This window comes from Anolis sagrei, chromosome 3 (genome assembly GCF_037176765.1).
Source record: "Anolis sagrei isolate rAnoSag1 chromosome 3, rAnoSag1.mat, whole genome shotgun sequence".
Taxonomy (NCBI): Eukaryota; Metazoa; Chordata; class Lepidosauria; order Squamata; family Dactyloidae; genus Anolis; species Anolis sagrei.
Window position 1 is genome coordinate 274599692 of NC_090023.1, and position 27828 is coordinate 274627519.

At 46.5% G+C, this 27828-nt stretch overlaps 1 protein-coding gene across 2 annotated transcripts; it reads right to left on the minus strand.

Annotated features, from left to right (window-relative positions):
• Window positions 1–1860: 1860 nt before the first annotated feature.
• On the minus strand, window positions 1861–26790 carry LOC132770335 (zinc finger protein 135-like). 2 transcript variants are annotated; one of them, XM_067466189.1, is made up of 2 exons: window positions 26765–26790; window positions 1861–4538 (listed from the first exon to the last, which is right to left on the minus strand). In XM_067466189.1, the coding sequence occupies exon 2, from the start codon at window positions 4243–4245 to the stop codon at window positions 2923–2925; it is 1323 nt and encodes a 440-aa protein (XP_067322290.1). In that variant the 5' UTR covers window positions 4246–4538; window positions 26765–26790; the 3' UTR covers window positions 1861–2922. The 2 variants fall into 2 exon arrangements, with proteins under 2 accessions (XP_067322290.1, XP_067322291.1); XM_067466190.1 differs by having other exon boundaries at window positions 26715–26779.
• Between the last annotated feature and the right edge of the window lie 1038 nt (window positions 26791–27828).

Here is a 27828-nt window from a genome sequence, read left to right on the forward strand (position 1 = left end):
AACCCCTGGAGCTGCGAGGCAACCACACGTTCCAAGACTTTGCCCAAAAAGGGGAGATTGGAAACTGGCCGAATAACCTTAGTATAGCCGGAGGATCCCTTGGCCAAAATGCTTGGATGAGCAGTCTGTGGGGTATTGTTCAGAGTTTGGAATACAGGGTGACCCACCCCTGTATCGAAAACGGGGTATGTTCTTGGAGAAATGCCTCTAGAACATGGCTCTATAGCCCGAAAAAACCCACAAGAACCTTATGTTCTTGGAGTTTGTATATATACCCGACACTCTGGATAATAGTGCATTCATTCTGTTGAAATGAAGGACTTCTAGCCCAAGACTAGTCCTTTCGAGGCACATTGGAGGACCTAGAACATCTCTAGAGAGGACAGACTTTGCCAGATGTGGATAAAAGAAACCGTGGATAACACCATGGAACACTATGATTTTTGTTCCTGGTCTAGACATGTCATTTGGGAAGTCAGGCGGTGATTCACGCTCTTGTTGCATCGAGAATAGATTACTGCAATGCGCTCTGCATGGGGCTGCCTTTGAAGACTGTTCGGAAGTTTCAAATAGTCCAATGGGCGGCTCCCAGGTTTCCGATTCCTGTGACTGACCTTGGAGCTCAGGGGCAATGGCATTCTCTTGGCCTGCATCTCTATCTGGGGCAATTCCATTCCCTTGGCCGGCATCACTTTGAATCCCAGGAAAGCCCACAATCCTTCCTGAATCTAACTCATCCGTGAACCCATCAGCACCTGGTCGTTGTGACTGCGGAATGCGCAGAGCGACAACAGGCTGAACATTAGGAGGAGCTTCCCGGCTGTAAGAAGAGCTGTACAGCGGTGGAACTCCCTGCCTCGGAGCCTGGGGAGGCTCTTTCCTTGGAAACTTTGAAGCAGAGGTTGGATGGCCATCTGTTGGGGATACTTTGATTGTGCTTTTCCTGCAAGGCAGAAGGGGGTTGGACTAAGTGGCCCATGTGGCCTCTTCCAAGTCTATGAATCTATAAGAAAACTTGCCAGCCTAAAATAGGCTGTAATAACACCTCTTTGGAGGTCGAGAATAGGACGGGATGGAATCCTAGAATCCAAGAGTTGGAAGAGACCTCCTGGGCCATCCTCCAGTCCAACCCCATTCTGCCAAGAAGCAGGAATATTGCACTCAAATCACCCTTGACAGATGGCCATCCATCCAGCCTCTGTTTAAAAGCCTCCAAAGAAGGAGCCTCCACCACACTCCCTCCGGGGCAGAGAGTTCCACTGCTGAACGGCTCTCACAGTCAGGAAGTTCTTCCTCATGTTCAGGTGGAATCTCCTTAAGCTCTATTCCCTTCAAAGCACCCCTGACAGATGGCCATCCAGCCCCTGTTTCAAAGCTTCCAAAGAAGGAGCCTCCACCACACTCCCTCCGGGGCAGAGAGTTCCACTGCTGAACGGCTGTCACAGTCAGGAAGTTCTTCCTCGTGTTCAGATGGAATCTCCTTTCTTGGAGTTTGAAGCCATTTTTTGTAGTTTGAAGCCATAGAAATAAATACATAAATAAGCCTTGAAACGTTTGAAGGTAGCGAAAACAATACAATGGCAGCATATAAACCAAGGTTGAGAGTCCAATTAATGCTATATTAATATATTGATATATTGATATATGATATTTTAATGAGTGTATATGTTTTTATGGTTGGAAACCGGGCTGAGTCCCTCAATGAGGTTGAGAAGTTTGGTATAGAAAACTTTGAAATAAACAAATAAATAAAATAAAGCAGATAAGCCGAGAACGACGGAGTGTAGTTGCCCTTTGCCCCGACTGCCTTGCTATAGGTTTAGTCTTCTCTTGAAAGAATACACCAAGACGCACCGGGGCTGAAGGAACCACACATCTTTATTGTTCGGCATACAAGAGTCTCGCACTACTGCCCCGCTAAGTCGGGCCTTTGCTACAATGCCACAAATCACCCACAACGTATGGTGACTGATGCCTGGCCCTCCCCGCGTACCAGAGCCCCCTTCTCACATCTCAAGACCATTCACTTTTATGGCCGGTTCAAGTGTCCTCAAACCGGCCATTGGTCATGTGCTCCGTGTCATGACTGGTGAGCTGACAGTTGCAAGGCGTGAACGATCACGACACGGGGCCAGATCTGGAGCCAGACTAAGCAACAGCCAAGCTTACAAGTCCAACTGTCCGGTGCCAGGAGTTCATCCCTCAGAGTTCATAAAATAACCACCAAAATGCAGGATTTCAAACCAAAGCCAGAGTTCCGAAGTCAAGACGGATAGCGAAGGACACAAACTCAAGTCCATCAATCAAGTCAGCCCAGAATGTAGAGTCAATGGATCAGAATACAAGAGAGTCCAGAACAGGGTTGCAGGAGCAAGGCCAGGGTCCAGAACGGAAACCGAGGCAGCCGAGCCCAGATCCAGGACAGCAGAACGAAGGTGCGCCGGTACCTGCTCCCAAAGAGCCCTGTTATCGTGAGACCTCAGCTGCTCTCACTTCAGCGAGCCTTCACAGATCATCCCAGAAGTCTGTGATACTTTCCTTGAGGAGGAAGAGGTCGGGTTGACCCCTGAGAAGAGTCCTCCTCTGTGGAGACCTTCCCCCAGCGGCAATCAAGCCAGCCACGCAGACTGGTGTCCATGGCGGAGAGAGAGAGAGCAAGGTGGTGGCCTTCCTCTTGCTTCCATTCTCTCATTCTTGGCCTGCCTGCGGAGGGAGGGGACACGGGATGTCTAGGGATGTCTTTCGGCAGAACTAGGAAACGCAAGGGCAGGTCTCTTCCTCTATCCGCGTGGGGTCCTTTGATAGTGACCCAGAGCTCCACTGTGACTGAGGATCTTTCTACATCCCACGCATTGATATGGCTTTTCGCCTGTGTGGGTCATTTGATGGGAATACAGAGCTCCACTCAGACTGAAGCGCTTTTCACATTCCATCCATTGATGTGGCTACTCCCGTGTGGGTCCTTTGGTGGGAAAGCAGATCTTCACTCTGACTAAAGATCTTGCCACACTCCATGCATAGATGTGGCTTCTCCTCCGTGTGGGTGATTTGGTGGGAAAGCACATCTTCACTCTGACTAAAGCTCTTGTCACTCTGCATACATTGATACGGCTTCTCCCCCGTGTGGGTGATTTGGTGGGAAAGCAGATCATCACTCTGATTAAAGCTCTTGTCACTCTGCATACATTGATATGGCTTCTCCCCCGTGTGGGTGATTTGGTGGGAAAGCAGATCATCACTCTGACTAAAGCTCTTGCCACACTCCATGCATTGATACGGCTTCTCCTCCGTGTGGGTTCTTTGATGGCGGCGCAGACGTCCAATCAAACTGAAGCTCTTTCCACATTCCATGCAGTGATATGGCTTCTCACCCGTGTGGGTCCATTCGTGGGAATGCAGGTGTCCACTCTGACTGAAGCTCTTTCCACATTCCAAGCATTGATGTGGCTTCTCCCCTGTGTGGGTCCTTTGATGGCGACGCAGATCTCCACTCCGAATGAAGCTCTTTCCACATTCCGTGCATTGATGTGGCCTCTCCCCTGTGTGGGTCATTTGGTGGGAGCGCAGTTCTGCACTCTGGCTGAAGCTCTTTCCACATTCCATGCATGGATGTGGCTTCTCTGCTGCATGGGTCCATTGATGAGATTGCAGGTGTTCACTCAGACTGAAGATCTTTCCACATTCCAGGCACTGATGTGGCTTCTCCGTGTGGGTCCTTTGATGGGAACGCAGACTGTCACTCCGACTGAAGCTCTTTCCACATTCCATGCATTGATAAGGTTTCTCCCCTGTGTGCGTCCTTTGGTGGGAACACAGTTCTCCACTCTGATTGAAGCTCTTTCCGCATTCCATGCATTTATATGGCTTCTCCCCTGTGTGGAGTCTTTTATGGCGATGGAGATCTCCACTACGAGTGAAGCTCTTTCCACATTCTGCGCACTGATGTGGCTTCTCTCCCGTGTGGGTCCTTTGGTGGGAAGACAGTTCTCCACTCTGACTGAAGCTCTTCCCACATTCCTTGCAGGTATACGGCTTCTCCCCCGTGTGGGTCCTTTGATGGCGATTGAGATCTCCACTCTGCTTGAAGCCCTTTCCACATTCGGTGCATGTATACGGTTTCTCTCCTGTGTGGATTTGCTGGTGTTTAGTAAGAGAACTTTTCCCTGTGAAACATTTCCCACAGTCCATGCACTTATGTGGCTTCTCCCCTGTTTGTGATGTGGAACAGGGATTGAGATTTTCCATTCTTTTTTTTTATATATGATTCAAATATTATGGTCACAGATATGAACTCCTGAACAGGACAGGATTTCCTCTTCTCGGTCTTTGTATTGCCGTAGGCTTCTGGTCTCTTTTCCAACCCCCTCTTTTAACAGCACAATCCTCTCTTTCCTCCAACTATGTTGCCTGTAATGTGTCTTTCTCCGACTTCTTCCTTGTTCTTGCCAGCGCAATGACTCTTCTCTTCCGTCTGAAGGCAGAATCCGTGGGGCAAAGCTCTCACGGGGTCTTCTTCACAAGGTTCATTCAGAGGTAACCTGCCAGATGAATGAGAGGAAAACCAGGCTATTAATCCATCATTTCCTCTCTCAATATTCAAAATGGCCACCCTCTCCATATTTCTTCTCCCAATATCCAAGATGGCCAACTACTTAATGAATCCCAATAACCAAGATGGCCAACTTCTCAATGAATTCTTCCTTCTACTAATACCCAAGTTGGCCAACTTACTAATGGATCCCTCCTTCTCAATATCTAAGATGGCCAGACTTTCCCAATATCCAAGATGGCTGACTTCTTACTGTATCACTCTCAGTATCCAAGATGACTGACATCTGAATGCTGCTCCACCTCCCATTATCCAAGATGTATCTTTCATTCTCCCAATATCCAAGTTCTTAATGAATCCCTTCTCCCAAGATCCAAGATGGCTGCCCTCTCCATGTCTCCTGCATTCTCCCAATATCCAAGATGGCCGACTACTTAATGAATCCCAATAACCAAGATGGCCAACTTCTCAATGAATTCTTCCTTCTACTAATACCCAAGTTGGCCTACTTACTAATGTATCCCTCCTTCTCAATATCTAAGATGGCCACACTTTCCCAATATCCAAGATGGCTGCACTCTTAATCTATCCCTCATGCCAATCTCCAAGATGGCTGACTTCTTACTGTATCACTCTCAATATCCAAGATGACTGACATCTGAATGCTGCTCCACCTCCCATTATCCAAGATGTATCTTTCATTCTCCCAATATCCAAGTTCTTAATGAATCCCTTCTCCCAAGATCCAAGATGGCTGCCCTCTCCATGTCTCCTGCATTCTCCCAATATCCAAGATGGCTGACTACTTAATGAATCCCAATAACCAAGATGGCCAACTTCTCAATGAATTCTTCCTTCTACTAATACCCAAGTTGGCCAACTTACTAATGTATCCCTCCTTCTCCATATCTGAGATGGCCACACTTTCCCAATCTCCAAGATGGCCGACTTCTTAATGTATCACTCTCAGTATCCAAGATGACCGACGTCTGAATGCTGCTCCACCTCCCATTATCCAAGGTGTATCTTTCATTCTCCCAATATCCAAGTTCTTAATGAATCCCTTCTCCCAATATTCAAGATGGCTGCCCTCTCCATGTCTCCTGCATTCTCCCAATAGCCAAGATGGCCGACTACTTAATGAATCCCAATAACCAAGATGGCCAACTTCTCAATGAATTCTTCCTTCTACTAATACCCAAGTTGGCCAACTTACTAATGGATCCCTCCTTCTCAATATCTAAGATGGCCACACTTTCCCAATCTCCAAGATGGCTGACTTCTTAATGTATCACTCTCAGTATCCAAGATGACCGACGTCTGAATGCTGCTCCACCTCCCATTATCCAAGGTGTATCTTTCATTCTCCCAATATCCAAGTTCTTAATGAATCCCTTCTCCCAATATTCAAGATGGCTGCCCTCTCCATGTCTCCTGCATTCTCCCAATATCCAAGATGGCCGACTACTTAATGAATCCCAATAACCAAGATGGCCAACTTCTCAATGAATTCTTCCTTCTACTAATACCCAAGTTGGCCAACTTACTAATGTATCCCTCCTTCTCCATATCTGAGATGGCCACACTTTCCCAATCTCCAAGATGGCCGACTTCTTAATGTATCACTCTCAGCATCCAAGATGACCGACGTCTGAATGCTGCTCCACCTCCCATTATCCGTGTATCTTTCATTCTCCCAATATCCAAGTTCTTAATGAATCCCTTCTCCCAATATTCAAGATGGCTGCCCTCTCCATGTCTCCTGCATTCTCCCAATATCCAAGATGGCCGACTACTTAATGAATCCCAATAACCAAGATGGCCAACTTCTCAATGAATTCTTCCTTCTACTAATACCCAAGTTGGCCAACTTACTAATGGATCCCTCCTTCTCAATATCTAAGATGGCCACACTTTCCCAATCTCCAAGATGGCTGACTTCTTAATGTATCACTCTCAGTATCCAAGATGACCGACATCTGAATGCTGCTCCACCTCCCATTATCCAAGATGTATCTTTCATTCTCCCAATATCCAAGTTCTTAATGAATCCCTTCTCCCAATATTCAAGATGGCTGCCCTCTCCATGTCTCCTGCATTCTCCCAATATCCAAGATGGCCGACTACTTAATGAATCCCAATAACCAAGATGGCCAACTTCTCAATGAATTCTTCCTTCTACTAATACCCAAGTTGGCCAACTTACTAATGGATCCCTCCTTCTCAATATCTAAGATGGCCACACTTTCCCAATATCCAAGATGGCTGACTTCTTAATGTATCACTCTCAGTATCCAAGATGACCGACGTCTGAATGCTGCTCCACCTCCCATTATCCAAGGTGTATCTTTCATTCTCCCAATATCCAAGTTCTTAATGAATCCCTTCTCCCAATATTCAAGATGGCTGCCCTCTCCATGTCTCCTGCATTCTCCCAATATCCAAGATGGCCGACTACTTAATGAATCCCAATAACCAAGATGGCCAACTTCTCAATGAATTCTTCCTTCTACTAATACCCAAGTTGGCCAACTTACTAATGGATCCCTCCTTCTCAATATCTAAGATGGCCACACTTTCCCAATATCCAAGATGGCTGACTTCTTAATGTATCACTCTCAGTATCCAAGATGACCGACGTCTGAATGCTGCTCCACCTCCCATTATCCAAGGTGTATCTTTCATTCTCCCAATATCCAAGTTCTTAATGAATCCCTTCTCCCAATATTCAAGATGGCTGCCCTCTCCATGTCTCCTGCATTCTCCCAATATCCAAGATGGCCGACTACTTAATGAATCCCAATAACCAAGATGGCCAACTTCTCAATGAATTCTTCCTTCTACTAATACCCAAGTTGGCCAACTTACTAATGGATCCCTCCTTCTCAATATCTAAGATGGCCAGACTTTCCCAATATCCAAGATGGCTGACTTCTTAATGTATCACTCTCAGTATCCAAGATGACCGACGTCTGAATGCTGCTCCACCTCCCATTATCCAAGGTGTATCTTTCATTCTCCCAATATCCAAGTTCTTAATGAATCCCTTCTCCCAATATTCAAGATGGCTGCCCTCTCCATGTCTCCTGCATTCTCCCAATATCCAAGATGGCCGACTACTTAATGAATCCCAATAACCAAGATGGCCAACTTCTCAATGAATTCTTCCTTCTACTAATACCCAAGTTGGCCAACTTACTAATGGATCCCTCCTTCTCAATATCTAAGATGGCCACACTTTCCCAATCTCCAAGATGGCTGACTTCTTAATGTATCACTCTCAGTATCCAAGATGACCGACATCTGAATGCTGCTCCACCTCCCATTATCCAAGATGTATCTTTCATTCTCCCAATATCCAAGTTCTTAATGAATCCCTTCTCCCAATATTCAAGATGGCTGCCCTCTCCATGTCTCCTGCATTCTCCCAATATCCAAGATGGCCGACTACTTAATGAATCCCAATAACCAAGATGGCCAACTTCTCAATGAATTCTTCCTTCTACTAATACCCAAGTTGGCCAACTTACTAATGGATCCCTCCTTCTCAATATCTAAGATGGCCAGACTTTCCCAATCTCCAAGATGGCTGACTTCTTAATGTATCACTCTCAGTATCCAAGATGACCGACGTCTGAATGCTGCTCCACCTCCCATTATCCAAGGTGTATCTTTCATTCTCCCAATATCCAAGTTCTTAATGAATCCCTTCTCCCAATATTCAAGATGGCTGCCCTCTCCATGTCTCCTGCATTCTCCCAATATCCAAGATGGCCGACTACTTAATGAATCCCAATAACCAAGATGGCCAACTTCTCAATGAATTCTTCCTTCTACTAATACCCAAGTTGGCCAACTTACTAATGGATCCCTCCTTCTCAATATCTAAGATGGCCAGACTTTCCCAATATCCAAGATGGCTGACTTCTTAATGTATCACTCTCAGTATCCAAGATGACCGACGTCTGAATGCTGCTCCACCTCCCATTATCCAAGGTGTATCTTTCATTCTCCCAATATCCAAGTTCTTAATGAATCCCTTCTCCCAATATTCAAGATGGCTGCCCTCTCCATGTCTCCTGCATTCTCCCAATATCCAAGATGGCCGACTACTTAATGAATCCCAATAACCAAGATGGCCAACTTCTCAATGAATTCTTCCTTCTACTAATACCCAAGTTGGCCAACTTACTAATGGATCCCTCCTTCTCAATATCTAAGATGGCCAGACTTTCCCAATCTCCAAGATGGCTGACTTCTTAATGTATCACTCTCAGTATCCAAGATGACCGACATCTGAATGCTGCTCCACCTCCCATTATCCAAGGTGTATCTTTCATTCTCCCAATATCCAAGTTCTTAATGAATCCCTTCTCCCAATATCCAAGATGGCTGCCCTCTCCATGTCTCCTGCATTCTCCCAATATCCAAGATGGCTGACTACTTAATGAATCCCAATAACCAAGATGGCCAACTTCTCAATGAATTCTTCCTTCTACTAATACCCAAGTTGGCCAACTTACTAATGAATCCCTCCTTCTCAATATCTAAGATGGCCACACTTTCCCAATATCCAAGATGGCTGCACTCTTAATCTATCCCTCATGCCAATCTCCAAGATGGCTGACTTCTTAATGTATCACTCTCAATATCCAAGATGACTGACATCTGAATACTGCTCCACCTCCCATTATCCAAGGTGTATCTTTCATTCTCCCAATATCCAAGTTCTTAATGAATCCCTTCTCCCAATATCCAAGATGGCTGACTACTTAATGAATCCCAATAACCAAGATGGCCAACTTCTCAATGAATTCTTCCTTCTACTAATACCCAAGTTGGCCAACTTACTAGTGTATCCCTCCTTCTCAATATCTGAGATGGCCACACTTTCCCAATATCCAAGATGGCTGACTTCTTAATGTATCACTCTCAGTATCCAAGATGACTGACATCTGAATGCTGCTCCACCTCCCATTATCCAAGGTGTATCTTTCATTCTCCCAATATCCAAGTTCTTAATGAATCCCTTCTCCCAATATCCAAGATGGCTGACTACTTAATGAATCCCAATAACCAAGATGGCCAACTTCTCAATGAATTCTTCCTTCTACTAATACCCAAGTTGGCCAACTTACTAATGGATCCCTCCTTCTCAATATCTGAGATGGCCACACTTTCCCAATATCCAAGATGGCTGCACTCTTAATCTATCCCTCATGCCAATCTCCAAGATGGCTGACTTCTTAACGTATCACTCTCAGTATCCAAGATGACCAACGTCTGAATACTGCTCCACTTCCCATTATCCAAGGTGTATCTTCCATTCTCCCAATATCCAAGTTCTTAATGAATCCCTTCTCCCAATATCCAAGATGGCTGCCCTCTCCATGTCTCCTGCATTCTCCCAATATCCAAGATGGCTGACTACTTAATGAATCCCAATAACCAAGATGGCCAACTTCTCAATGAATTCTTCCTTCTACTAATACCCAAGTTGGCCAACTTACTAATGGATCCCTCCTTCTCAATATCTGAGATGGCCACACTTTCCCAATCTCCAAGATGGCCGACTTCTTAATGTATCACTCTCAGTATCCAAGATGACCGACATCTGAATGCTGCTCCACCTCCCATTATCCAAGATGTATCTCTCATTCTCCCAATATCCAAGTTCTTAATGAATCCCTTCTCCCAATATCCAAGATGGCTGCCCTCTCAATGTTCCCATAATAATAATAATAATAATAATAATGATAATAATAATAGCTTTATTTTCATACTCTGCCTCTATCTCCCCGAAGGGACTTGGGGGGTGGGTGGGTGGGACTCAGGGCGGCTTACAACGGCAGCAATTCAATGCCGACAACACACAAAAGCACATTTCAACTACAGTTTCTGGACAGGGGAAAGGGAGAGTGCAGAACCCGATGGAAGTTGGGGCTGGAAGGGCAATGTTACTTGGCATCAAAGTGCCAGGACTACAGGGCAAAGGGCCGGGGACTCAAGCGCAGGAGATGCCGGCAAGTTACAGTTCGGGGCCAGCTCTTCTCTGGTCAACTGTGTAGTAGTCGTGGGAGAAGATGCAGATCAAGACTATTTATTTATTTTATTTATTTACTGCACTTGTAGACCGCCGTTCTCAGCCCTAGAGCGACTCATGGCGGTGTACAACATATAAAAACAATTTACAATAAAGGCAATATCACAAACAACAATAACAACATCACTATCAATAATACAATTACACTAAATCATTCGCGACGTCTCATCATAGAATCACAATCCAATCTCGTTATCCATATTCCGTTCCAATCATCATTGCCAATTGTTGTAGCACTTACTCAAACGCCTTCTCAAACAACCACGTCTTTATTCTCTTGCGGAATGTCATAAGGGAGGGCGCCTGTCTGATGTCTACAGGGAGGGTGTTCCATAGCCGGGGGGCCACCACCGAGAAGGCCCTCTCCCTCGTCCCCGCCAGGCGTGCCTGTGAGGCAGGCGGGACCGAGAGAAGGGCCTCCCCAGACGATCTCAAGGTCCTCGTGGGCTCGTAGGCCGAGATGCGGTCAGACAGGTATTTTGGGCCGGAACCGTTTAGGGCTTTGTAGGCCAACACCAGCACCTTGAATTGGGCCCGGTAGCAGATCGGCAGCCAGTGGAGATGGAACAACAAGGGCGTTGTGTGCTCCCTGCGTCCCGCTCCTGTTAGTAACATGGCTGCCGCGCGCTGGACTAGCCGGAGCTTCCGGGCCGTCTTCAAGGGCAGCCCCACGTAGAGAGCGTTGCAGTAGTCAAGGCGGGATGTGACCAGAGCGTGTACCACCATGGCCAAGTCAGACTTCCCGAGGTACGGGTGCAGCTGGCGCACGAGCCTGAGCTGTGCAAATGCTCCCCTGGTCACCGCTGAAACCTGGGGATCCAGGCTCAACGATGAGCCCAGGGTCACACCCAAGCTGCGAACCTGCGCCTTCAAGGGGAGTGCGACCCCATCCAGCACAGGCCGTAACCCTATGCCCTGCTCGGCCTTGCGACTGACCAGGAGTACCTCTGTCTTGTCTGGATTTAATTTCAATTTGGGCTCCAGAGTCACCCCCAGACCCACCCCCAGGTTACCACTCTTGGAGGACCATCATCCTCGGACTGCGAGGGATTGCCTAAGCAAGCAAGTAAGTCATCGGCACAGTGGGACACCCACGTTTTTAGGTCCCTGCAAAAGGTGGAGAAGGTGGGTGCCAGTCTTCATTCTACCAACGTTCAACATTATTTATCTATTTACTACATCTATATACCGCCTCTCTCAGCCCACAGGCGACTCGGAGCAGTTTACAGTCAATATCAAAGACATAAAAAACAATTTTAAAAAACCAATTTAAATATAAAACCAAGTAAAACAATATCAATAAAAACATATATCAATTTGAGTCTCCTAGTTAAAAGGGTTATTCACTAACTTATGGCCAACTTCTTAATGTATCCCTTTCCCAGTATCCAAGATGGCCAACTTCCTAACGTGTCCAGCCTGACCGGGTCCCCTTTGCGGAAGGGGTGTCCCGCATCCAAGAGGCATGGCCAGCAATTGTTATCGCTATGTTTAATTTAGGAAGTAGATTTCAAAGCTGTAACCATGTGTGTAATAATAATAATAATAATAATCCTTTATTTGTACCCCGCTACCATCTCCCCTGTGATTTCTTGTGGCCAGGAAATCAGAAGACGCTTCCTTCTTGGGAGGAGAGCAATGTCCAGTCTGTCCAGTAAAGAGTAGAGACATCAGACTGGCAACAAAGATCCATTGCCTAGTCCAAGCCATGGTCTTCCCTGGAGTCACCTACGGATGTGAGAGCTGGACCTTCGGGAAGGCTGAGCGAAGGAAGAGAGATGCTCTTGAGCTGTGGTGTTGGAGGAAAGTGCTGAGAGTGCCTTGGACTGCGAGAAGATCCAACCAGTCCATCCTCCAGGAAAGAAAGCCAGACTAAAGCTCATTGGAGGGAAGGAGACTAGAGACAAAGTGGAAGTCCTTTGGCCACATCATGAGGAGACAGCAACCGTCCTGGGCCCGGTCCTGTTCAACGTCTTCATTAATGACTTAGATGAAGGGCTAGAAGGCATGATCATCAAGTTTGCAGACGACACCAAATTGGGAGGGAGAGCCAATAGTCCAGAGGACAGGAGCAGGATTCAAAACCATCTTGACAGATTAGAGAGATGATGGGCCAAAACTAACACAATGAAGTTCAACAGTGACAAATGCAAGAGACTCCACTTTGGCAAAAAAAAATGAAATGCAAAGAGACAGAATGGGGGACGATGAGGCCTGGCTCGAGAGCAGTACGTGTGAAAAAGATCTTGGAGTCCTCGTGGGGAGGAAGGTGAACATGAGCCAGGAATGTGATGTGGCGGCAAAAAAAGCCAATGGGATTTTGGCCTGCGTCAATAGGAGCCGAGTGTCTAGATCTAAGGAAGTCATGCTACCCCTCTATTCCGCTTTGGTTAGACCACATCTGGAATATTGTGTCCAATTCTGGGCACCACCATTCAAGAGAGACATTGACTCTAAGGTGGAATGTGTCCAGAGGAGGGTGACTCAAATGATCAAGGGTCTGGAGAACAAGCCCTATGAGGAGCGGCTTAGGGAACTGGGCATGTTTAGCCTGAAGAAGGATGAGAGGAGATATGATAGCCATGTATAAATATGTGAGAGGAAGCCACAGGGAGGAGGAGGGAGCAAGCTTGTTTTCTGCTTCCTTGGAGACTAGGACGCAATGGAAGAATGCCTTCAAACTACAAGAGAGGAGATTCCATCTGGACATGAGGAAGAACTTCTTGACTGTGAGAGCCGTTCAGCAGTGGAACTCTCTGCCTTCCCCGGAGGGAGTGTGGTGGAGGCTCCTTCTTTGGAAGCTTTTAAGCAGAGGCTGGATGGCCATCTGTCAGGGGTGCTTTGAATGCAATATTCCTGCTTCTTGGCAGAATGGGGTTGGACTGGAGGATGGCCCAGGAGGTCTCTTCCAACTCTTGGATTCTAGGATTCTATGAGAAGGGAATGATGCTGGGGAAAGTGGAAGGCAAAAGGAAGAGGGGCCGACCAAGGGCAAGAGGGATGGATGGCATCCTTGGAGTGACTGGACTGATCTTGAAGGAGACCCTGGGGGTGGTGACGGCCGACAGGGAGCTCTGGCGTGGGCTGGTCCAGGAGGTCACGAAGATCGGAGACGACTGAACGAATGAACAACAACACCACCACCTCCCCAAGGGACTCGGTGCGGCTTACATGAGGCCAAGCCCACGATACATCAACAAACAAAAGCAATAACAATAATAAATACAAAACAGTTAAAATAAACTCAAAAACAGAAAGGCACAATAAGCAATAGACAATAACAATATCAAAACATGCAGCATTATAAAAACCTATGGCCAGGCCAAATGTAATAATCCAAATTTAAAATCAAAAAGTGCAGGGCATGAACAAGGAAAGGCAAGTCAGAGCAGGGTTTTCAGAGGAAGGTGAGGCGCGCAGACAATCCTAAGTCAGTATTAAAGTGCATTTGAGGACATATAGCTAAGAGTTCCCCTTATTCTGGGAAGGCACGCCGGAACAACCATGTTTTCAGGCTCCTCCTAAAGACTGTCCAGCAGGTATAATGTTAACAAGCCACAGAGCTGTGTATGTTTCCTAGAAGGTCTATGTGCGTTAACTTCCTTCTTCCTCTGCGTGAGTCCGGATGCCTCGATGGAATGTGCGGAGGTGCGTCTATTGCTGATGAAGACGGCTAAGCGTGGCCATTCCCGATCGCTGTTTTGCCGGAGCAGACACTTTTTATTTATTACTAGCTGTACCCGGCCACGCGTTGCTGTGGCGTAGTGTTGTTTTGGAAAATGTAGTTCTGACAAAGTAGTGGTATTCAAGAACTCCTTCTCCTGCTCTCTTTGCGTAATTGTCCTCTGCGACGCGTTGCTGTGGCCCAATCTGTGTGTATGTGTTTTTTGTGTGTGTATATATGTGTATATGTGTGTGTGTATGTGTTTATGCATAAATACACATGTGGTTATGCTGAAGCCCGCAGTGGGTTAAGCTGAGGAACTTGGTTACGGAAAGGTTGGTGGTTTGAATGCAGGGAGCGGCATGAGCTCCTGGTGTTTGCCCCAGCTTATGGTAACCTAGGAATTTGGAAATCTGAGAATGTGAGTAGATCAATAGGTACCTCTCTTGCGGGAAGGTAAGGTTGCTCCATGCTGGGCTCATGACTTTGGAGGTGTGTATGGATAGGGCCGGGTTTTGGGCTTAGAAATGGAGATGAGCACCAACACCCCCCCATTCCCCGAATTTGGACACAACTGGACTTAATGTCAGGGGAACAATGTGGTTATGTGCATGCATTGTAGTGGATTTTGTGGGTTTGTAAGTCTTGTCTGAGGTGTTTTTCAGTGTTTTTATGAGTGATGGTTTCTCAATGGCCTGATAGATGTATTGTCCTTTCCTTCCTTCCTTCCATTTCACTCTTCCCTTTCTGCTTTCCTTCCTTCCTTTTTTGTTTCCTTCCTTCCTTTATTTCTTCTGTCTTTCCTTCCTTCCTTCCTTCCTTCCTTCCTTCCTTCCTTCCTTCCTTCCTTCCTTCCTTCCTTCTCTTCCTCCCTCATTCCTTCCTTCGTTCTGTTTCTGCCTCCCCCTTCTCCTCCGTGATGTTGTGGCCGACTCTGGTGGTGGACCCACAACCGGTATGACAGCGGGGCAGACCCCTGTCTGGAAGGAGCGGTAGTAGGGAACTCTCTCTCTCTTGGATCCCCCTGGCGAGGCAGTGTGGGGGTTGGAGGGTGGGCGGGCGGGGGGTGGGGCCTCGCAGTTGCCAAGGCGACGTTGTGGGCCTCCTTCACTGGGGCGTCCTGCTTGCCCGGCCCCTTTGTTTCCTTCCTTCCTTCCCTCCCTCCCTCCCTGTGTCTTTCTCTCCTTCCTTCTGTTTCCTTTAACTTTATTTCCTTTTCTCCTTCCTTCCCCCTTTGCCTCCTTCATTCCTTCTCTTTCCCTTCTTCTCTCATTTCTTCTGGACTGTCCCTTTCAACGCTAATGCCGCGGGGGAGGGGGGGGGGGTGAGGGGCGGCAAGTGCGCGCGTGGCGGGGAGTTTGCGCCGCGCGCGCGTGTGTGCCGCGGGGGGGGGGGGGGCGAGGGGCGGCAGGTGTGCGCGTGGCGGGGAGTTTGCGCCGCGCGCGCGTGTGTGCCGCGGGGGGGGGGGGTGAGGGGCGGCAAGTGCGCGCGTGGCGGGGAGTTTGCGCCGCGCGCGCGTGTGTGCCGCGGGGGGGGGGGGGTGAGGGGCGGCAAGTGCGCGCGTGGCGGGGAGTTTGCGCCGCGCGCGCGTGTGTGCCGCCGGGGGGGGGGGCAAGGGGCGGCAAGTGCGCGCGTGGCGGGGAGTTTGCGCCGCGCGCGCGTGTGTGCCGCCGGGGGGGGGGGCAAGGGGCGGCGGGTGCGCGCGTGGCGGAGAGTTTACGCCAGTGCGCATGTTCAGTTGTTTTGTGGTGTTTTTGTCGTCGCAGTTGTGTTTTTTTTTATTTTGGAGTAGATTAGTTTGTAGCGAGTGGGTTGTCCTAGGGGCATGGCAATTTTGGTTCAGTTTCGTTGGGGGGTTGTGGAGTTATGCGGCTCCGTACGACGCCCCCTACAGATTTATATATATAGATTATTATTATTATTATTATTATTATTATTATTAACTTTATTTGTCCCCCGCTAGCATCTCCCGAAGGAGTCGATGCGGCTTACAAAGGCCGAGGCCTCAACACACAACATAACAATACAACACTTAAAGCAAATTGAAAACAAGTAAAGCAATATCAACAACAAGCAATAAACAATACACCAAGACACAATAAAACTGGGCCGGGCCAGAGTAATGGGTACAGGATTAAAAGTGCTGATGTGGCAGGTGGTATACGAGGATTATAGGGTAAGTGGAGTGTGCAGTGTGCGGCAATCTTAGTTCTACTAAAGTGCGTCTGGGACTTGGTATTGGAGTTTTCCTAATCTGGGAAGGCACATCGGAACAGCCAGGTCTTCAAGTCCTTTCTGAAGACAGCCAATGTAGGGGCCTGTCTAAGATCTTTTGGGAGGGCGTTCCAGAGTCGAGGGGCCACCACAGAAAAGGCCCTGTCCCGCGTTCCCACCAAACGCGCTTGCGACGCCGGTGGGATCACGAGCAGGGCCTCTCCAGATGACCGAAGAGAACGCGTGGGTTCGTAGATGGAGATGCGGTCACGCAGGTAAGCTGGTCCCAAACCGTTCAGGGCTTTGTAGGTAAGCACCTGCACCTTGAATTAGGCTCGGAAAATAAACAGCAGCCAGTGGAGCTCCTTAAACAGGAGGGTTGACCTCTCTCTGTAAGGGGCCCCCATTAACATCCTGGCTGCTGATTGTTGGACCAGTTGGAACTTCCAAGCCGTTTTCAAGGGCAGCCCCACGTAGAGCACATTACAGTAGTCCAATCTGAAGGTGACCAAGGCATGGACCACCTTGGCCAGATCAGCCTTCGCGAGGTACGGTCGCACTTCAATGTGATTCTATGTATATATGTGTAAATAAAGCTGATTGATTACTTTCTGGCAGCTTGCCGGAAAAGCTTCATTACTTACCAATCCACAATGGTTATGGGCCCGGCACACTCGCTTCCGCTGCACTGATTTGCGTTGGAGATTTATGGCGTGAGAGTTGCCTCAAAATAATTCCAGAGATGCTGCTGAGAAGTGACTGCCAGGAAGCCGGCTGCTACACAACATGTGTGGGAGTGTTGTGTAAAGCAATATCTCGGGCTGCCGAGGGTCACGGAGGCGTGCAGATTTCTTCCTGGAGGCCGGGCGTTGAGGCCGAGAGAGAGCGGCCGAGGAGAGCAGGGAGCAGAGATGGCCAGCATGAGTTCGCCGAGTGTTGTGGAAAGACTGCCTGACAACAACTATTCACAATGGAGTGTGTATACGGATGAGGATATAAATCCAAGCAGACAAACAGAGGAGACCAGGCTGGGACTCAAGCCAGAGCAACGGGTCAACCTCTCCACTCAATACTTGAAAAGTAGACAACCTGCCCAGGAATTAGCAGCCAGGTACATGGCACCTTTTCAATTCAAAAGGCTGGTCAAGGAAGTCAAAATAATCCCCAAGACATACAGAATGATACGCCCGTGACACCCAGTCAAGCCTCCACTCCCACCCGTCATGGCAGGGAGCAACCAACATCAGGAGGTGGTGGAAATCGTAAGACTCCACGGGTTGGAATAACACCCTACAATATTTTGTGAGGTGGAAAATGCCTCCCCCCCCCCCCAGTGAATCTCAGTGGGCGAAAGGTCGGCGGTTCGAATCCAGAGAGCGGGGTGAATTCCCGCTGTTAGCCCCAGCTTCTGCCAACCTAGCAGTTCGAAACATGCAAATATGAGTAGACCAATAGGTACTGCTTCAGCGGGAAGGTAACGGTGCTCCATGCCATCATGCCTGTGGCCATATGACCTTGGAGGTGTCTACCTGGCCCGCCCTTTGCGTTTGATTTTGATTATGTTATTTTGCACTGTTCATTTTATTTTGGATATTTTATATATTTTTGTTGCTTTGTGTCAGGAGTCAATTCCTGACGGCATGAAGACATCACAAATTCCCTCCGTGACATCCTGACTGAATCGTCCTGGCTGCCTCAGTTTTCTCTCTGTGGCATTTTGAAGCCAGCAAAGGGCGCTGGAAACCTTGTACTGGAACTTGTGAAGCAACAACTCTAATAAGGAAACTGAGAAGAGGGGGAGATGGGCAGGAAAGGTGTATAAAAGGAAGTGGTGGTGGGGAAAAGTCAGTAGTGTCTTTCTTTGCTGCAGAGGAACAAGCAATATATTCATTTCCAAGCAAAACCGGCTTGTGAGTGGTTATTTAATATTGCTATATAAAACCTACAGCCTTACACTTTGTGACTAATTATGCTCCATTATTTTCGGGCATGGCCTCATGTTAGTCGCCCCGAGTCCCCTTTGAGGAGATGGTGGCGGGTTATAGATACCGTATATACTCGAGTATAAGCCGACCCAAACATAAGCCAAGGCAAAAAACTGGGAAAACTTGTTGACTCGAGTATAAGCCGAGGGTGGGAAATGCAGCCGCTACGGGTCAGTTTCAAAATAAAAATAGATACCAATAAAATTACACAAATTGAGGAAACAGTAGGTTAAGTGTTTTTCACTGTTTACATAAAACTGTAATTTGAAATAAGCCTGACCAACTTTAATTAAACTATTATTCTAACCCTTTTCAGTGTAAATGTGCTTACGTATACTTCCAATAATAATAGAGTAAAATAATAAATGTAATAGTAACAACAGTAATAAAGTAAAATAATAAATGCAATAAAATAATAGAGTAAAATAATGTAATTTTTTTGTTTTTTGTAATAATTGTGCATTGTAATTGCTTATTGGTAATTTATGGATAATGTGTTAAGTCAATTGTTCTATGTTGTATGGAACCACTGCTGTTTCTACTGTTTTTACTGTTTGTGAACCGCTGTGAGTCGCCTTCGGGCTTGAGATACAGCCGTATAGAAGCAAAGGAAATACATACATAAATAAATAAATAAATAAATGCAATAATACCAATAATAGTCAAATAATAAATGTAATAATAATAATAAAGTAGAATAATAAATGTAATAATAATAATAAATAGAGTAAAATAAATGTAGTGAAATAATAATAGTGTGAAATAATGTAAATGTAATAATACTGATAATAAAGTAAAATAATAAATGTAATAAAAATAATACTAATAACAAAGTAAAATAATAAATAACTTTGACTCGAGTATAAGCCGAGGGGAGCTTTTTCAGCCTAAAAAGGGGGCTGAAAAACTAGGCCTATACTCGAGTATATGCATTAAATTATTATTATTATTATTATTATTATTATTATTAGACAGCGCTGGCTCTTCGGCTTAGAAATGGGGATGAGCACCAACCACAACTAGACTCAATGACCTGGGCAACCCTAACCTTTCCCCTGCTAAAGCAATCTGATATAAATGCGCCCGCGCTCATCAAGAGGTTTCACACAAACTACCCTCAGAAACCTCCAAACCACAGAGGGAAACACTGGATTTTGGAGGTGGTGTGACGCCATGATCACGCATGCCATGCTACGATCAGTCTCCTGCCATAGAGCACATGGCCTTAATGCTGATATACTGTATTGTATATGTTGTATGGCACCACTGTGTGCTATCTGTAAGCCTTCCCGGGCGATCTTCAGAGCTCGGGATGCTTGTCTGTTCTTGAGGTGAAAGGCACGTGTCTGTGTTTTAGATGGATTAGGGATCAGTTGGTTTTCCCTCTAATAGGCAGTAAGAACACCTAGAGCTTCAGAGAGCTTCTGTTCAACCCTCTCAAAGCTCCCTGCTTGAGTGGTGATGGCACGATCATCAGCATAGATGAAGCTCTCTGTCCCTTCTGGCAGTGGCTGGTCATTTGTGTAGATGTTGAACATGGATGGAGCAAGCACGCTCCCCTGAGGCAGGCCGTTCTTCTGTTTCCGCCATCTGCTTCTCTGGCCTTGGAACTCAACAAAAAAGCTCCTGTTTTGTAGCAGGTTTCCTATGAGGCGGGTGAGGGGGTCGTCCTTTGTGATACTATACATTTTTCTCAGGAGGAGGTGGTTGTTTATGGTATCATAGGCTGCTGACAGGTCTACGAACACAGCTCCTGTGATCTGCTGCCTTTCAAAGCCATCTTCTATGGGCTGAGTCAGGTTCAGCACTTGCGATGTGCAGCTTTTGCCTTTCCTGAAGCCAGCTTGCTGTGGGATCAGACAGGGGTCTATTTTTTCCGTAATTCTATGCATAGAATTCCGGCCATGAAAGCCTTTGACAAAATAGTATTGTCGAAGGCTTTCATGGCTGGAATCACTGGGTTGTTGTAGGTCTTTTGGGACAATGTGGCCATATTCTAGAGGCATTCTAGAGGTCTGACCTCACTCCCTCTGAGGATGCTTGCCATAGATGCAGGCAAAATGTCAGGAGAGAATGCCTCTAGAACATGGCCATACAGCCCGAAAAAACCTACAACAAACCAAAATAGTCTTTGTTAAAAGGAACATAGTTGGTTTACTCACAAGCTTCATGTATTCAGCATACAGGTGCATTGCTTATCAATCCAGTTACAGAGAGGATTTGAAGTAGCTTCTCTGTGCAGGTAACACGGGGCATCTTCCTTATGGTCAACAGTCCAAAGTCTAGAGCATCTCTCTGTTGGAGAGTCTAATGGGGTTGCTCCTGAAGTCTGTCTCCACCGGCTTCTCAAAGCGTCCTGTTTCCACTGACTTCTAAACTGTCCTGATTCTAAAATGGATCCCGAGATCTGAACAGTCCATAAGGACTCCACCCCACTCAGACCCATCGTGAGTGCCACTGGATCCCCCAGGTACGACCTAGCCAAATTTCTTGCTGCACAGTTACAAAGCCACATTGGGCTCACTACACACTACATCCAGGACTCAGCCCACTTCATAGAAAAAATCAGCAATCTCAAGCTAAATAACAATGACAAACTGATCAGCTTCGATGTGGCATCTCTATTGACCAAGGTCCTGGTAGCAGACACCATGGCACTCATCAACCAGAGGTTCGCAGAAGACATCACGGCTCTGTTCCACCATTGCCTCACCACCAGCTACTTTCCGTGGGACAATGAGTTCTATGAACAGAAAGATGGAGCAGCTATGGGGAGCCCTCTCAGCCCGGTCATAGCTAACTTCTACATGGAACACTTTGAAGAACAAGCCCTGGAGACAGCAACCAAAAAGCCCACGATATGGTTCAGAGATGTGGATGACACCTTCACCCTTTGGAGCCATGGAGAAGAAGAACTCAACAGGTTCCTGGACCATCTTAACAGCATCCACGCAAACATATGGTTCAGAGATGTGGATGACACCTTCACCATTTGGAGCCATGGAGGAGAAGAACTCAACAGGTTCCTGGACCATCTGAACAGCATCCACGCAAACATATGGTTCAGAGATGTGGATGACACCTTCACCATTTGGAGCCATGGAGAAGAAGAACTCAACAGGTTCCTGGACCATCTCAACAGCATCCACCCAAACATATGGTTCAGATATGTGGATGACACCTTCACCATTTGGAGCCATGGAGAAGAAGAACTCAACAGGTTCCTGGACCATCTCAACAGCATCCACGCAAACATATGGTTCAGAGATGTGGATGACACCTTCACCATTTGGAGCCATGGAGAAGAAGAACTCAACAGGTTCCTGGACCATCTTAACAGCATCCACGCAAACATATGGTTCAGAGATGTGGATGACACCTTCACCATTTGGAGCCATGGAGGAGAAGAACTCAACAGGTTCCTGGACCATCTCAACAGCATCCACGCAAACATATGGTTCAGAGATGTGGATGACACCTTCACCATCTGGAGCCATGGAGGAGAAGAACTCATCAGGTTCCTGGACCATCTCAACAGCATCCACCCAAACATATGGTTCAGAGATGTGGATGACACCTTCACCCTTTGGAGCCATGGAGAAGAAGAACTCAACAGGTTCCTGGACCATCTCAACAGCATCCACGCAAACATATGGTTCAGAGATGTGGATGACACCTTCACCATTTGGAGCCATGGAGAAGAAGAACTCAACAGGTTCCTGGACCATCTCAACAGCATCCACCCAAACATATGGTTCAGAGATGTGGATGACACCTTCACCATTTGGAGCCATGGAGAAGGAGAACTCAACAGGTTCCTGGACCGTCTTAACAGCATCCACCCAAACATATGGTTCAGAGATGTGGATGACACCTTCACCATCTGGAGCCATGGAGGAGAAGAACTCAACAGGTTCCTGGACCATCTCAACAGCATCCACGCAAACATATGGTTCAGAGATGTGGATGACACCTTCACCATCTGGAGCCATGGAGGAGAAGAACTCAACAGGTTCCTGGACCATCTCAACAGCATCCACCCAAACATATGGTTCAGAGATGTGGATGACACCTTCACCCTTTGGAGCCATGGAGGAGAAGAACTCAACAGGTTCCTGGACCATCTCAACAGCATCCACGCAAACATATGGTTCAGAGATGTGGATGACACCTTCACCATCTGGAGCCATGGAGGAGAAGAACTCAACAGGTTCCTGGACCATCTCAACAGCATCCACCCAAACATATGGTTCAGAGATGTGGATGACACCTTCACCCTTTGGAGCCATGGAGGAGAAGAACTCAACAGGTTCCTGGACCATCTCAACAGCATCCACGCAAACATATGGTTCAGAGATGTGGATGACACCTTCACCATTTGGAGCCATGGAGAAGAAGAACTCAACAGGTTCCTGGACCATCTCAACAGCATCCACCCAAACATATGGTTCAGAGATGTGGATGACACCTTCACCCTTTGGAGCCATGGAGGAGAAGAACTCAACAGGTTCCTGGACCATCTCAACAGCATCCACCCAAACATCCAGTTCACCATGGAAAAAGAAAATGAAGGAAGACGGCCTTTTCTAGATGTCCTCGTCATCCGCAAACCAGATCAGCAATTGGGTCACACCGTCTACAGAAAACCCACACACACAGAGAGATATCTACATAAAAACTCCAACCATCACCCAAGTCAAAAAAGAAGCACCATTAAAATCTTGGCAGACCGTACAAAAAGAATCTGCGAAGCCCACCTCCTCCAAGATTGACTGAACCCCCTCAACTGGGCTCTACAGACCAATGGAGACCCCACCTCAGACATCAGAAGAGCTGCAAGACCACCGAGAAGAAGCCACGAGAGTCAAGATGAAGATCCACCCAGAGGAAAAGAGTTCTTGCCAGACATCAAGGGAACCACTGACCGCAGAGGGAAGCTGATGAGGAAACACAACATACAAACTATCTACAAACCCACCAAGAAAATCCAACAAATGCTCCGTTCAGCAAAGGACAACAAGAGGGATCCTCTCCCCTCTGCAGGAGTCTACCATTGTATCCCATGCAGCTGTGGACAAGTCTACAAAGGGACCACCAAATGCAGCAGCACTGCCCAAACACGCATCAAGAAACATGAAAGGCACTGCAGACTACGTCAACCAGAGAAGTCAGCCGTAGCAGAGCACCAGATGAACCAGCCTGGACACAGCATATTATTTATTTAAGAGCACAGAAATGCTGGACCACTCTCACAACCACCATGTCAGACTACACAGAGAAGCCACTGAAATACACAAGAAGTAGGTGGACAATTTCAACAAAAAGGAAGAAACTATGAAAATGAACAAAATCCGGCTACCAGTATTAAAAAGCTCTAAAATTACAACAGCACAACAACAGAGAGGAACCAAACAAGGACATCTAATCACCTCTCAACAAAAGATTCCCCCAGGCTCAGCCAGGCCATCAAATGCTAATCCAGGTGGTCAGTTGAAACATTCCCACCTAGCTCCAGCAGACAAGAGTCCTTTGTCCCATCCTGGTCATCATTCCACAGGTATATAAACCCAATTTTCTTAGTTCCAACAGACCTCACAACCTCTGAGGATGCTTGCCATAGATGCAGGTGAAACGTCAGGAGAGAATGCCTCTAGACCATCGCCATACAGCCCGAAAAAGGTAGAAGATTGTGATTTCCAACAGGAACTGAATTTTAATGTGTGTTTATAGAATGTTTATAATATTTGTTTGGGGAGAGGTGGATAAGAAATAAAATTATTATTATTATTATTATTATTACATCATTGAAGATTTTATCATCATCATCATCATCATCGTTATTATTTTACTGACACAAGAACACATTATGTCACAACAAACGAGATCTATATGCTGGGTTTCGTATCACAAAATCACAAGTTGTTTGACTTCCCAAGCGGAGTACAACATACAAACGGCAAACATTCAATAGGTACCACCTCCATGCTGTCATGCCCAGCATTATTTTTTTTAATTAATTATTACATTTGGCCCAGCCATAGGTTTTTAAATGTGTCATGTTATTGTTAATATTTATTGCTTCTTTTCTGCTTATTATTATTATTATTATTATTATTATTAACTTTATTTGTATACCGCTCTTCTCAGCCCTTGGGCGGCTTATGAGTTTATTTATTGTTTTGTATTACTGTTGCTATTGTTTATTGTTGTATTGTGGGCTCAGCCTCATGTAAGCCACACAGAGTCCCTTGGGGAGATGGTAGCGGGGGACAAATAAAGTTACTATTATTATTATTATTATTATTATTATTATTATTATTAAGCAATATCATATGAAAGCTGATTGGCACAACCTGGGGATCACAACCAGACACAGCAAAGACATCTGCCCTTGTGCTGTGCTACTCTGCTGCTGAGTACGCATGCCCAGTGTGGAACACATCTCACCACGCTCAAACAGTGCATGTGGCTCTGAATGAGACATGCCGCATTATCACGGGGTGTCTGCGCCCTACACCACTGGAGAAATTACACTGCTTAACCGGTATTGCACCACCTGACATCCGCCGGGAAGGAGCAGTCAATAGTGAAAGGACCAAGCCAGAGACATCTCCAGCTCATCCCCTGTTTGGGTATCAGCCAGCACGTCAACGACTTAAATCTAGAAATAGTTTTCTAAGATCTACAGAGACACTTGCCTGAACACCTCAGCAAGCGAGAGTCCAAAAGTGGCAGGCTCAAACCCAGCACCTCAATCAGTGGGTGATACCAGATGAGAGACTCCCTCCTGGGCACACAGAGGACGGGGCGACTTGGAAGGCGCTGAACAGACTGCGCTCTGGCACCACGAGATGCAGAGCCAACCTTCAGAAATGGGGCCACAAAGTGGAATTCACAACATGCAAACCACTGACCACCTGCTGCAATGCACCCTGAGCCCTGCTACATGATGCACAATGGAGGAGCTTCTTGCGGCAACACCAGAGGCACTCCAAGGGGACAGATACTGGTCAAAGGATATTTAATCCACTATCAAGCTTGCACACTCTGTGCTTGAGATTAGCTATCAACTGTGAGATATACTGTTGTTTTAATTGTTAACCATTTAATTGCTGTTTTTATATGTTATTGTATTTGTGTGGGCACCGAGATGTGCCTTTTTGTAAACCGCCCTGAGTCCCCCCTCGGGGGTTGAGAAGGGCGGGGTAGAAGCACTCCACATAAATCAATAAATCAATAAACATGTATAGAAAAAAATAGACCAAAAGGAAATAAAAATGAAGTGAAAAGAAATAAAAAAACAATACAGAATAAATTAATGTAATTTAGAAAATCCAAATTCAAATGAATGAAAATAGGAAAAATATAATATATTGAAACCATATATATATATATATATATATATATATATAAATGAAAATATCTATAAGAAAAATAATTGAAATAATTGAGAAGTGAAAAGAATTAGAACCAATAAATAATAAATTAATGTAATTTAGGAAACTCAATCAATCAAATGAAAGGAAATGAATCAAAAATTTTTTTTGATCTATCATTTTAGGAGGGCGACTAAAATGATCAAGGGTCTGGAGAACAAGCCCTATGAGGAGCGGCTTAGGGAACTGGGCATGTTTAGCCTGAAGAAGAGAAGGCTGAGAGGAGATATGATAGCCATGTATAAATATGTGAGAGGAAGCCACAGGGAGGAGGAGGGAGCAAGCTTGTTTTCTGCTTCCTTGGAGATTAGGACGCAATGGAGCAATGGCTTCAAACTCCAAGAGAGGAGATTCCATCTGAACATGAGGAAGAACTTCCTGACTGTAAGGAGATCCGTTCAGCAGTGGAACTCTCTGCCCCGGAGGGAGTGTGGTGGAGGCTCCTTCTTTGGAAGCTTTTAAGCAGAGGCTGGATGGCCATCTGTCAGGGGTGCTTTGAATGCAATATTCCTGCTTCTTGGCAGAATGGGGTTGGACTGGATGATGGCCCAGGAGGTCTCTTCCAACTCTAGGATTCTATGATTCTATGATTCTAATGGGAGTGAAATAATAATAAAAGGAAATAAAGAATCCAACTGAAACATCCAAGAGGGAGAGAGAGGGAGGTGTGTGTGTGTGCCTATTTCCTGACCCTTCCCCTCTTCCTCCCTCCTCTCCTTTATCTCATATTATCTATAATTATTACAAACATATAGATCAGTACCATACTCGAGATGTAGATTGATGGGATTCCCTCCGGCGGGGACACTCTACCTGCTTCCTCCTCCTCCTCCTCCGGGAACTCTCTGTCTCTCCGGAAGGAAGGAAGGAAGGAAGGAAGGAAGGAAGGAAGGAAGGAAGGAAGGAAGGAAGGAAGGAAGCGCGCCGGGCGGATCCCTAGCAAGCGGGCACCTGCCCGGCCCCAAGATGGCGCCCGAAGGAAGGAGGCGGGGCCTCTGCCCGGCTCCAAGATGGCGCCCAAAGGAAGCAGGCGGGGCTCCTGCCCGGCCCCAAGATGGCGCCCGAAGACGGGAGGCGGGTCTTCTGCCCTCCCTCGACTCCGCAATCAGAATGGAATGATGAGAGAATAGAATAATAGAATAATAATATAATGAGGAACAGGAGGAGGGAGCAACCGGGCACATCTTAACACCTCTCAACAGAACATTTTCCCAGGGTCATCCAGGCCTTCAAATGCTAATGAAGGTGGTCAGCTGAAACATTCCCACCTAGCTCCAGCAGGCAAGAGTCCTTTGTCTCACCCTGGTCATCATTCCACAAATATATAAACCCTTTTTCCTAGTTCCAACAGACCTCACTGCCTCTGAGGATGCTTGCCATAGATGCAGGCGAAACGTCAGGAGAGAATGCCTCCAGAACATGGCCCTATAGCCCGAAAAAACCTACAAGAACCTAATCTCTGTATATCTCTATCTTCTGTTGTGCTATTGTTAATGCTTACTGTTTGTTTTTTGTTTATGAGTTTTATTTTATTGTTTTGTATTATTGTTGTTATTGTTTATTGATGTATTGTGGGCTCGGCCTCATGTAAGCCGCACCGAGTCCCTTGGGGAGATGGTAGCGGGGGACAAATAAAGTTTTATAATTATTATGGTTGTTGTTGTTATTATTATTATTATTATTATTATTATTATTCTGTCTGTATCTCTATCTCCTCCCTCTCTATCTTCAATCAGGGCTAATCAATAAAGAAACCCAAAAAGGACAAGGAAGGGTGTCCAGAATGGTGGGAGTTGGAGTCCAACACACCCGGGCAGCCCAGGTTGGCCCTCGCCTGGAATGATGCACCCAGAAAAGCCACAGAGAAAGGATGAGGG

Coding starts and splice junctions, on each gene's coding strand:
- LOC132770335 (XM_067466189.1), bottom strand. CDS start 4,245: ATGGAAAATCTCAATCCCTGTTCCACATCACAAACAGGGGAGAAGCCA.